The sequence below is a fragment of the Brassica oleracea genome, chromosome C3, assembly GCF_000695525.1.
Source record: "Brassica oleracea var. oleracea cultivar TO1000 chromosome C3, BOL, whole genome shotgun sequence".
In the NCBI taxonomy this organism is placed as follows: Eukaryota; Viridiplantae; Streptophyta; class Magnoliopsida; order Brassicales; family Brassicaceae; genus Brassica; species Brassica oleracea.
In genome coordinates, this window is record NC_027750.1 from 20,755,502 (window position 1) to 20,767,452 (window position 11,951).

At 30.7% G+C, this 11,951-nt stretch overlaps 3 protein-coding genes across 3 annotated transcripts; 1 reads left to right on the forward strand and 2 right to left on the reverse strand.

Annotated features, from left to right (window-relative positions):
- Window positions 1-3,974: 3,974 nt before the first annotated feature.
- LOC106331497 lies at window positions 3,975-4,753 on the reverse strand. Its single transcript, XM_013769873.1, has one exon. The coding sequence runs from the start codon at window positions 4,649-4,651 to the stop codon at window positions 4,163-4,165; it is 489 nt and encodes a 162-aa protein (XP_013625327.1). The 5' UTR covers window positions 4,652-4,753; the 3' UTR covers window positions 3,975-4,162.
- Window positions 4,754-7,957: 3,204 nt separating this feature from the next.
- Window positions 7,958-9,466, forward strand: LOC106333943 (proline-rich protein 1-like). Its single transcript, XM_013772323.1, has 2 exons — window positions 7,958-8,164; window positions 9,004-9,466. The coding sequence occupies exons 1-2, from the start codon at window positions 7,990-7,992 to the stop codon at window positions 9,324-9,326; spliced, it is 498 nt and encodes a 165-aa protein (XP_013627777.1). The 5' UTR covers window positions 7,958-7,989; the 3' UTR covers window positions 9,327-9,466.
- Window positions 9,467-10,042: 576 nt separating this feature from the next.
- Window positions 10,043-10,770, reverse strand: LOC106333864 (putative pectinesterase/pectinesterase inhibitor 26). Its single transcript, XM_013772256.1, has one exon. The coding sequence runs from the start codon at window positions 10,731-10,733 to the stop codon at window positions 10,185-10,187; it is 549 nt and encodes a 182-aa protein (XP_013627710.1). The 5' UTR covers window positions 10,734-10,770; the 3' UTR covers window positions 10,043-10,184.
- Between the last annotated feature and the right edge of the window lie 1,181 nt (window positions 10,771-11,951).

Sequence of the window (11,951 nt, forward strand, 5' to 3'; positions counted from 1 at the left end):
TTTTGATGTTTTTAGTATATACTAAATCTAAAAATAAGTAATATATTTAGGTATATAAATCTATTTCGGTTATATTCGGGTACCCAAAATACTTCGGTTCGGGTCGGATTCGGTTTTGGTTCTTTAGATACCAAAATTTTGAACCCGTTCGGATATTTAATCAATTTCAGTTCAGATTTGGTACTACTTTTTCGGATCGGGTTCAGTTCTTCGGATCCGGATTTTTTGCCCAGCCCTAAGCCACGTTGTCAATTAACCTCTCACATTGATCAATTCGGTGCAAGCAGGAGCTCCATTATTGTTTTTAGAAAACCTCTAAAACTATACTAGAAGATCCACAAAATACTTAATTTTGGCCATCATAAAACTTGGATATGATAGCGATCGTGAATATCAAATCACCTTTTACAGCATCACCAAACTAATTCTATTTTTTTCTAAAATAGAATAATTTTATTATAGAATTAAATTTGTTCTAAATAGTCGTTTCTATAGATAAATTCACAATATGATCAGCCATTGCTATTTTGCTAGAGATGACTTTCATTCGTTATTTAGTTGCTTGCATTATTCGTTTTGATAATGACCTAAAGAATGCGTTGCCTCCAACGTAACTCCCTTATTTAGTCAAAGATTCACGGTGGAAAACAAACAAATTGGTTATTGTTTTTTTTTTCTTTGTATAAAGTATTAGTCAAACAAATTGTGTTTTTTTTCTTTGTATAAAGTATTGTTGGTTACTAGTAACTAGGTGATTTCCCTATGCTCATGTACATGTATATATATTTAAAGTAAATAAACTATAATAATTGATTGCTATTTAATTTTAATTTTAAATTAATTTATAATTTATATGCATCATTTATATTAATAATATTATATTACTTTAATTATACATATGATTTTATATATGTTATATCTAATCGGTTTTATTATTTTTACAGTCAATTTATTTATTGAATTTCTGAATTCAACTGTAATATTTTTTATTCTATATATTAAAATTTTGATTAATTTCTTATTTGCATTTAGATGGTTGTTGTCTTATATATGTAAATATATTTTATGAATATTATGTATAACTTAAGATATATTGTGCTTAGAATGAAATAAAAATAAATAAACTAAAATGTATGATTCCAAATTACATAAATTAATATAACAATAATATTCTGAAGCCTCATGCATATATGTAAATTTTACAAATTGTAACAGTTGGTTAATATTTTATTTTTATTTCAATATGTTTTGAGTTGTCCTACGATTTATATTTATAAAATAAATTACTATTCTTGTAAAATTATAAATTCTTACCATAGTTGAATCTATGATTTTAGGTATAAGTTGAATTAGTCGAATCACTCATGTTGTGAGTATATTGAATTATAAATATTCTTTTAAATTAAAATGAAGTATACTTATTTTTATTATAATTAAATCAAATCAAATCAATTTTATTTATCGTTTAAATGTGCATGCATTTTTATAATATTTATCAAATTATATGTTGATGTTTATTAAAAAATATTAAAAACTAAAGTGTAATCAATAGGAAATTACATGCATAAGTAGCTGATACAAGTTGATAAAAAAAGAAGCTGATACATTTTTTGAAGCTCATGAACATATATCAATATTTACAATAATTAAATTTTTTTATAAATTTTAAATAATTTTATGCTTTTGATTTATTTAATGGAAACTGAAATGTATTTTAAATAATATTAAAAATGAGAATTCAGATTTGATTTGGTATTTTGATTATGATTCTATTAAGTTTAACAAACATATAAACATAAAATTTAAAAGAAAATTTCATATTAAGAAAACAAATAACTTTATAAATGATAAAATATAATATATATACCTCATTAAACTATTTTGTAACTATTTCATCAAACAATGTTTATTTTTAAAATTTATTTTTAGTTTTTTTTTTTAATATCTCTTAAAAATAAACAGCAAAAAAAATTGTGATTTTATTTGAAAATAATATTATATAAGTAAAATATAATTTATCGATATTTTTTGTTGTAATTGAAATATATTATAGTCAATTAAATATATGAAATAAATAAGACATTTCAATAATATTAAATATAAACTATTTTTAGTCAATTAAACATATATCAGTTTATGTAACTTCATTATTTTATGTAATCATCTAAGAAAATAGATAGATATATACAAATATTTCTATTACTTTGAATTTTTTTTGTATTATTTAAAATTCTGTTTTCAAAGAAATAATATTTTTTTTCTAATATCAAGATTATCTGTGTAAATGTTTTTAATGAAATCACATTATATACAAATTTATATTTTTCATCTAAGAAAATATAGATATAAAGAAAGTATTTTATTACTTCAAAATTATATTTTATGTCATTTAAAAATATTTTTTAAAATGTAATATTACTATTTTGTGAACTTTTTATTTTTTTATGAAATCATATCATATACATATATTTTCGTTTTTCAATTCTTTTTTTAACTTTATAAAAAATTTCTTTTTTTTATTATATGTATATGTTTTTTGGAAAATTTTTAAAAGGAAACTAAATATAAAATAAATAATAGTATTTTAAATGTAATATTTTTAATTTATTAATGGTATCAATGTAATCAACCATCGTGAGAGTTAATTTGAAAGCGACATATAGAAAACTGAATTTTCAAATAATATTATAGAGATCCGTGAGCTTTTAATTTTTGATAGGCAGAGAAGGAAAACATATATATATGTTATTTTTTACGTTATCAAAAATCATTTATTCTATTAAAACATGAACATAACCTATTGATATATGTATGGTCCAATTATTTTGAAACAATTATTAAATCTCTTATTAATCATTTAAGAGAAATATTATACAAAAAACGTAAATATAACTAAAAAATATATAAAATTAAATTTCTAAAAAAATGTAAAAACAAAAAATAAAAAGGCGGGTTAAAATATAGTTTGCACTTTGCAGTTAATTTCAAAACATTTTCTTCTATCTAATGCCATTCATTTCGACTCTCAAGAACTCCAGACAACCCGTTTTGGACATAACAAAGTGAAACATTGATTTTGAATATCTAAATCTCTAAGAATTGGACGCCAAATCATTTTTGTGAATTGTTAAATTTTCTTACGAAATTGTCTATAACTTTCAAAGTTAGCCTCGCACTACCGGTTTAGATGGATTAATTATTAGGAACATTCAGTTTATTGTCTTTCCAGATGCATTGACCTCAATATCTTTTTCTTAATGCCATTTAAAAAAAATATTAATATAATTAATAAGAGATTTGGGTGAATATCTTGAATGGTGACCTTAAGACCTTTTTTGGGGAAACGTTGACCTCGACACCAAAACTGCAAGAACCTGTATGGTTAATATCAATTTAGGAGGATTGGGTTCAAGCACCAAAGACCCGGAACTGAAACTGATCTTTTTGACCCGTGGCGGGTTCAGTTGAGATCTCCCATCAACTAGAAAAACCTTTTCCGCTCAAAAAGCCGCAGGAAGAAGAACAAGAAGAAGCTATATAAAATCCACATAAAATTGTGATCTGTGACCATCAGTTTAACATGTAATCCAATTAGTTTGTACAAATAGGTGTGATGTAGTAACGCTCTAATACAATTAACTCGATGGTAATGAAGTATATATCACACTGATCCTCAACACAATGGTGTGAAGTAGTGAAGAAACCAGAGTTGGTCTCTGAAGAAACATGTCCTTGTTCATCCTCAAATAGAAGAGTTCATCATCCCCAATCAGTAACTTAAATATCAAATACCAACAAGTAAATTATTTTTCAACCAAATCCATTCAAACCAATTACATAAACTAGACCTTATTCTACTCCAAAAAGTAAAAAACAGCAGCTTAACTATACCTTTCACTCATTCAGACCAGATCACCAAAGAAGAAAACCAAAAGGAACACAAAAGCAAATAGAGCAAACCAAAAGACATCAAATTTCATGCAAGATTCACCATTTCAAATAATAAATTATCCCAAATTCACCATTAGATTCACTGATGTGTCACTTCACAATGTCCATTACACAACTTTGGATCCCATAAATATAAGATTTTAATTCCTCAACCAAAGGCAAGAACAGATCTTATTGGACAACAGATTAAAACAACTAAAGACAAATCTTTTCACGACGAAGAGACAAAAGGGAAGCTTCTATCAAACTTGTCGGAGCTCAATTCCTCACACTCAAACCCACACCCACACTGAGGCGACTCCAGAAACTCCTCGATATCGAAATTCGCCGACGTGATCCCAACGGAAAACGCCATCTCCTCTCCGTTCCTAACGACCTCGACGATGTTGAGCCACAAGAAGAGGACTTTCACCTTGATGCCGCTCAGCTTCGTGAGCTTGTTCTCGGAGATGTAGCCGCTGATCGTAGATTTGTAGTTCAACTGGTACGAGCCCACGAGGGAGAAGCTGCAGGAGCCGTTGAAGTAGGCGTGGAATTTGCCTGTTGACGTGTCGAGATCGTAAGCGACGACTCCTTTTGGGAGTATTCCGACGGGGAAGTTGTAGCTCTGGAGGAGGGAGTACGCCGTCGGGGAGTCTGATTCGGCGGTGGCGACGGCGAGGAGGAGGAAGGCGGCGATTAGGATCGGGAGACGTGACATTTTTGGGTTCACGAAAGATTTGATTTTTCGTTCGGGGAGACTTTTGCGATTGTTGAAAATATCTTTCTGTTCGAAAGAGAACGATGTCGTTTTAAGGAGACAACTGGATACACGTGACCATGTGTTGGATTCGGTGATGAGAGTAATTATTTTTGGCAAAATCTCTCTCTCTCTACTGGTATTGGATCAGGTTGATATCATTTGCAAATAAGACCTCTTTATCAGAAAAAGATAAACAAAAAATTGCACATGACTTGATCAAATTATTATTGTTCGTGAAAATGTATGTAAGAAAGTAAAACATTTTCAGAAAATATGTAAAAAAGATTATTATTATTTTTGTTTCTTTAAACATGATCAACTCTAAAATTCAGTATGTAAAAGCTCAAATTAACATAATGAGTTATTAATTAACTAATCCTCACAAAATTAACATAAAGAAACTAAATCATATACACATTGTTAGTGAGTTATTATTAGTTAACTACTAATCCTCACAAACCTCATAACAAATCACCTTTTTATTTAGTATAACGTAGGCCCAACAGATTTAGAAGAAAAGAGAGAGCCCTTTTTGTTTTTGAATAAAAGAGGCCACGACAGATTACAATCTGACCTTTTCTTGATTTATATTTGTTCTCTCTAGCATTTAATTGTGTTGTTTGGTTCATTGCAGGTATTGTGGTGTAACGCTGTAACTGTCTCTCCTCTTGTAGCGTGTAAGATTGCTCTTGTACATGAGCTAACTACATCAAACATCTTAAAGTGTTTACTTGTGTTCCTTGGACGTTGTTTACACATATGTTCATGAAACTTGAGGAGGACCTCCCACTTTCATGCAATGGAACCAACCGAGTTATGTACTTCCGTTCCTTAATTATGTTTGTCAGCGACTTTATGAGATCTTTGAGTGGAAAGGTTTCAAAGGAAAGAGTGGTGAGATATATATTTCCCAACTAGTAAGTGTTCAAAGGGAGTTAGTTGAATCCTATAGAATCGGTTACAGATATATAGCAAAGTGAAATATTGGCTTTGAGCCCCCAAAATTTTAAATGTTAATATTTACAAATATAGATTCTCAAATTCATAAAACAATATTATAATTCTTACTAAATCGTTTTTAGTCTCCAAAAATTCAAAACCAACTCTAGATCTTCATAAACCAAAACGCAAACGTGAAAATAGAAAGTAAGACAATAAAATGTTGGAATCATCAAGGTTTCCACTCATCCCAACTACTCCATTCCAATCAATTGGAATATCTTATAGTTGAAAATGAAATGAGTGAGTATTTTAAGTCAAGGATTAGCTGTGCCATTAGTGAAACTATTTATTTAAAATTGTGTTTAGTTATTTAAACTCCAAGATTATATACTCAGTACTGATTTTGCAACATTATGAAACCACTGGGGGATGTGATGTTTGAATCTGGTAGATCTCAGACAAAAAAACAAACATGTCCTCTATCTTGCATAAACTAATTATCATGATCGTTAAAGAGGTTCATCTCCAGGTTCGGGCAATGCTCCTTGGTCTAGATAGAGAGAGAATTGCCGGCATTTCACCACAACGACACCCTGTGGAGTCGTATCTTTCTACATGGTTTGACAGATTCCAAGCTTGAGATGGCTTAAATAAGTTATACTTCACATAAGTTACAATTTATTTAAAGTCTTTCTGATCTTCCTGTCTATTTAGTAAGCTTTGTTGTTAACTCTCACCCTTCTGGTTTTATTTGGAAATGATATCTACTTTTGGAGGAAAAAAAAAAATGTCCTCTATCTTGCCTACCGCTATTGAGTAGAGAATGCGATACAACATAGCTAATGGATTCTTACGAAACACTTGACTACTTGTGGGAAGCCAAGCAAAACCCTAAAGGATTTTTTTCAAGACTAAGCATAAAAGAGCATTAGCATCATATTGTTGTTTTATAGTTTTTTTTAAAGAAATAATAATCCAACCTGAAAACGAGAATTAAGCATCGGTTTGTAATCGATTTGAACAAAATTACCTAATTTAAATGTTACATAACTAGCTTCCGACGCATTCTGTTAAACATTGCAATAATCCTTCAATGTCAACTATTGATGAGAACGACGAGAAAGTGGGATGCACCTCGTTTCCTTGGTTACCAGAACTTCCAATGTTGCTTTCGAATAGTTGACGCCCGATGAACTCTTCAAAACTTGTAATCTTCACCGTCTTTGAAGCGGTAGACGAACAAGAGAAGAGAAGGTTCCGATTCACTCTAACCTTAGAAGAGTTTCCTAGAACCCGTGCTGTGCATACACTCGCCTCCGCAAAAAAAAAATGAAAGGGTCTGGGTTTGAAATCACTGTCGTACACAGTATAGCTTATGATAAGTAAAGTGGAATCTGTCGACCATGAATGAATAAAAAAGATAAAACCTAAATATTAGAATGAAAATTATTTATATGATGAAAGAAAAACAATATTTTTGGTTATGACACAGAAACAATTACTTGTAGAATATATCACATGTATATTCTATTAACTTCGTTCCAGAAAGTAAGATTTTTTAGAACTTTTTCTTGTTCCACAAAGATAGATTTTCTATATTATTAAAGTACTTTTTTATACTTTCGAGAAACATTAATTGAGAATAATTTCATTGGTGGAAAGTTATTAGAAATTGTATAATAAAATAACAAATAAATTAAATTATAAACATTTAGGGTTTGAATGGTAACCAAGAGAATGAAGAGGAACGCTACATTCTCTAACGTTCCTCAAAAATGTTACCATTCATGAGGAATATTTTTTCCTCTTCATTCCTTCTCATTCCCTTTTTTGTAGAGAATTATAATGCAAATTTTTTCCTTGTTAATTTTGATAAAGAACCCTCATTCCTCATCATTTCTAAAATTTTATTTTTATTCATTCTTTTCCTAATCATTCCTAATGTTCCTCGATGGTTACCAGTCACATCCTTATTGAATTCTTAATAAGCGTGAATACTCTAGAAAATCTTATTTTCGGGAACAGAGGGAGTATAAAAATATAGGAGTATTAAATAGATGTAATGAATGCTTAATTTATATCACTTTGGAACTTGGAAGTGGTGAATCCCATTCCCACACACCATTTTATGCCTATCACGTTGAAACATTATAACACTATATATTGTATGCCGTGCATGCACGTTCATATCACAAGTTGTCGTCATGTCAACCCTAAACCCTAATTAATTAGAAAGTTACCCTTCATTGTCAACGCTATATATTAGCCTATATAAAACCCCATGCAACTAGTTTTCAAAAATTCACTTTGCTTCTTCTCCAGTCCAACATATAATTAAAGCAAGCAAAAATAAAATGGCTTTCTCACGCCTTTCATTTGCTGCTTCTCTCGTTCTCTTCTCATCTCTAATCATATCCTCAGTTGCTTATTACGGTGACGAGGCAAACCCCGAGAACGGAAAATTAATTCCGGTCGCCGTTGAAGGTGTCATCATGTGCAAGTCCGGTGATAAATCTTACCCAATTCAAGGTAATCTATTACTTATTTTGTAGCCAAAACGAACTGCTCTTATTACCCCTAACACATTTACCCGATCTGAAGAACCTAGCTAACAGAACTGAAAAATGAGGTTCCGTTTGAGTTTGTATACCATGAAAGAGTGGATCATGTACTCCTAAAACCGGAAAGCAATAATCAAATCAAAACCGAATGGATATCCGAATATCAAAATCTACCAAAAATATTTAATTCTAAAATATTTGAATATCCTAAAAATATTCTTTATAAACCAAATTATTATAACTTTGAATTATTCAAATATTTAAAATTATCCAAATTATTTAATATTTTTATTTGAAGAATTTGAATTGCTCGATATTCAACATGAAAAACCCCAAATTATCTAAAAATTAGAACCGAATTAGATCCAAACCTTTTTGGATATTAGTTGTTTCCCAACTTACTTACTCGAACCGAACAAAAAAACCAAATAACCAAACTGAAACTGAACTGAATTTCATAAATACCAGAACGGTTCCTAAATTTCTAGAACCGAAAAACTAAAACAAAAATACCGAACTGAAACTTACCTAAAATTGAATGCCTTTTTTAAAAAAACTCAACCTAAAATTGAATACCTAGGTTAGTTCTAATGGTAGAAGACAATTGGAGTACAATAAGGCGGAATCCTTCACAAATATAGTTCCTCCGCCTTATGATTAGGCTACTAACAAAAATAATTGTGTTTTATTGGTTGTGGGCTCGGGGAAAAGTCTGAGCCAGATGTATACGCGTTCCTAGGAAAATTGTTACTTGCTACGGCATATATACTCTTTAACTGAATGGCACTAATCATTTGTGTACTTCAGGTGCGACGGCAAGAGTTACATGTGTGAAGACAGACGTATATGGGGAAGAGATAGTTCCAGTCTCAATGATGAGCAGCAAAACTGATGCTAAAGGTTACTTCTTTGCCACTTTATTTCCTTCGCAGCTTCGTGAAGGAAGGATGGTGACCAAGTGCAAAATTTTCCTTCACAAATCTCCAATCGCTGGTTGCAATTTCCCGACCGATGTGAACAAAGGTGTGAAAGGACAGTCACTAAGCAAGTACCGTATTCTTGAAGACAAGAGTTTCAAGCTTTACTGGGCTGGTCCTTTCTTCTTCACCTCTGAACCTACATACTACTAAATTGATGAACATGATGTTTTCAGAATCTTTTGTTTTCTTTGTTTTTAATTGATTTATCATTTTGTGAAATACATTCATTTATCTCTGTGCAAGTTATAATGTTTTACAGACTATCTACATTATTACATTTGTATGTTCATCCTACTGTCTGGTCATTTTTCTCTGTGCAAGTATAACACTAGAGTGTTTAATTATAGATATTTTTCAACACATACAAATTAATAATTTTTCAATATCATCTTTGATATTAAATTTGTTTCACGTAAAAAATAATAAGACCGATAATTAGTTTTACTAGCACGTTAATATCAAAAATATTTAATTTGTTTTACCAGCACATTCATATAGATTTACATTAGTCTAATTTTCTTACAATAAACGGCTATTATATTATTCAAACTTGAATTCAAACTTGAAGTACTCTGGGTACATTAGTTTGATTGATTTAAATGTTCTAGATAGCTTTTATGTTTTTTATTTGCTGTGAAAGACTTATGTAATAAATCAATTATAATATATATTTCTTTATTTTCATTGTGTAAGGTAGATGGGAAAGCAAAATTCATAACTTGATTAATTTCATTGTTTTTTTGTTGCCAACAGTTTTTTTTTTTGAACATAAACTAGATTTTTGTTGCCAACAGTTCCATTGGTTATATACTTATATCAGCAAAAATAGGAAAACATGCATATATATATATATATATATTCCAGTATACAAGTGCATTCAAAATTTACCAAATACAAGTATTTCAAACATTGTTCATTTAATTTAACCAACACATAAATGAAGCCAGTTATGAAAAAAGTACAAAAAACAAACCAATATAAAAAATTTATCGGCAACAAGTTTTGAATTTATGGAGTTAAAATAGTGTTGATGAGAAGAGCATCTTTGCAAAGCTTCAAGAAATTAGTGTTCCTACGAGCAAGCTCAGCGTCATTACCAGCACGTTCGCTCAAAGCGTCTTCACAAGCCTCTCCGTCGCTAATAGCCGTATTGAGCCAAATATCAACGTCAATGTATGCATTCGCGAGCAAAGCTGCGAGAGAATCGTCAAGCTGCGCGACTGCGTCTAAGTAGTTCTTAGAACAATCGTCAAGCGTGTCTTCCAACGCCGGCTCGAGGTTTCTTTGTTTCAGTTTTGATTTGATGTACAAAGACGTGTCGGAAGCGTTTGTAGACGCGACGCTTAACGCTATGACGCCTAATTTGGGTGCAGTTGCGGTGTCTGCCTCGGGACGTGACGTTAGGCTTGAAATGCAAAACGCTTTGTCTTCGGATTTCTCGCAGAGTTTTTCTGCTAAGGCTTTGCCTGTCTCGGTAAATGTTGGTGGTGGAGCTTTTCCGGCGATGACCACCGTGACAACGACGGAGAGGAAAAAGAGAAAGATCCTTCCAGCCATTTTTATTTTTTGTTTGTTTCTTCTTTTGTCTTTTCTTGAAATTTTACCAAGAAGAATCAAATTGTTAACATACTTATTTAAAGAGATTATTAAAGAAAAATGTATTTTGGGTCATTCTATTTTAAGGTTTATTTTTGGCTTCCTCTAGTCTATTTTTGGGTCATTTAGAAAATAAACTTGGACAATGATTGGTCAATGATGGTATGGGACAATGATGGACTTGGACAGAGACAGTTTAGCTTTTATGTTGTTTAGCATTGTTTTTTTTTTTTTGCTTCAAGTTGTTTTACATTGTTATTACTTGTTATTTTAGGGTTCCTAGGATTGTATAGGTTTGTGCACACATACGATCCAAATAAACCAAAATTTACTTTTTTTACTGCAATAATAATATAAAACTTTTGAAAGATACGAATACATAGAATCAATTGCTGATATACTCTTGATCCAAAAATTGTATTCTCATGTATTCCTCTCTTTTAATTTTTTTTTTAATTCAAAAAATACAAATTCAGAAAAGAAAGACAAAACATCTAATCTATTAAATTAGAGTCATATGCAGAGCCGGCCTTGAGAACAAGTAAAAGAAGCACATGTTTGCAGCCGCCATATTATTATGTATTTAACCGGCCACAATTTTTGAAAAATTGTTACCAGTCTAGTGGTTAGTTACACCCTATCAATATGTCAGATAGTGGATTCAATGCCCCTTAGAGCATCCACATTGGTGAACCGCCCTTTGGGGTTCATACCAATTTTTTAATATATTTATGGTAGGACCATGAATAGTGATGAACTTCTTAGTATTGTGTTTCTGCATTAGTGAACCCGAAGAATGGGTTCATAGGAATTAAAATAATATTTTTTTTAAAAAAAAATTAGTTTTGAATTTTTTTTTGAATACATGAATAAAATATAATAATTTATAAAATTTTATAAAATTTTATTCGTTACATTGATAATTGATGAACATACAAAGATTATTCATTACTAAATTTTTGCCATACATTTTCAACTAAATCAGCTTTCAACCTATCATGTTTCCCTGAATCCCGAACTTCATTGCGCATGCCTAGCATATTATCTGAATGCAAAATTTCTCTCCTTTTGACCTTCGAACCTCTGCTTGACTCTCCTGACTCGAACTCAGATGTATCAGTAAGACTGTATCCGTCTCGTTCGTCCTCTACTATCATATTGTGCAATATGACACAAGTT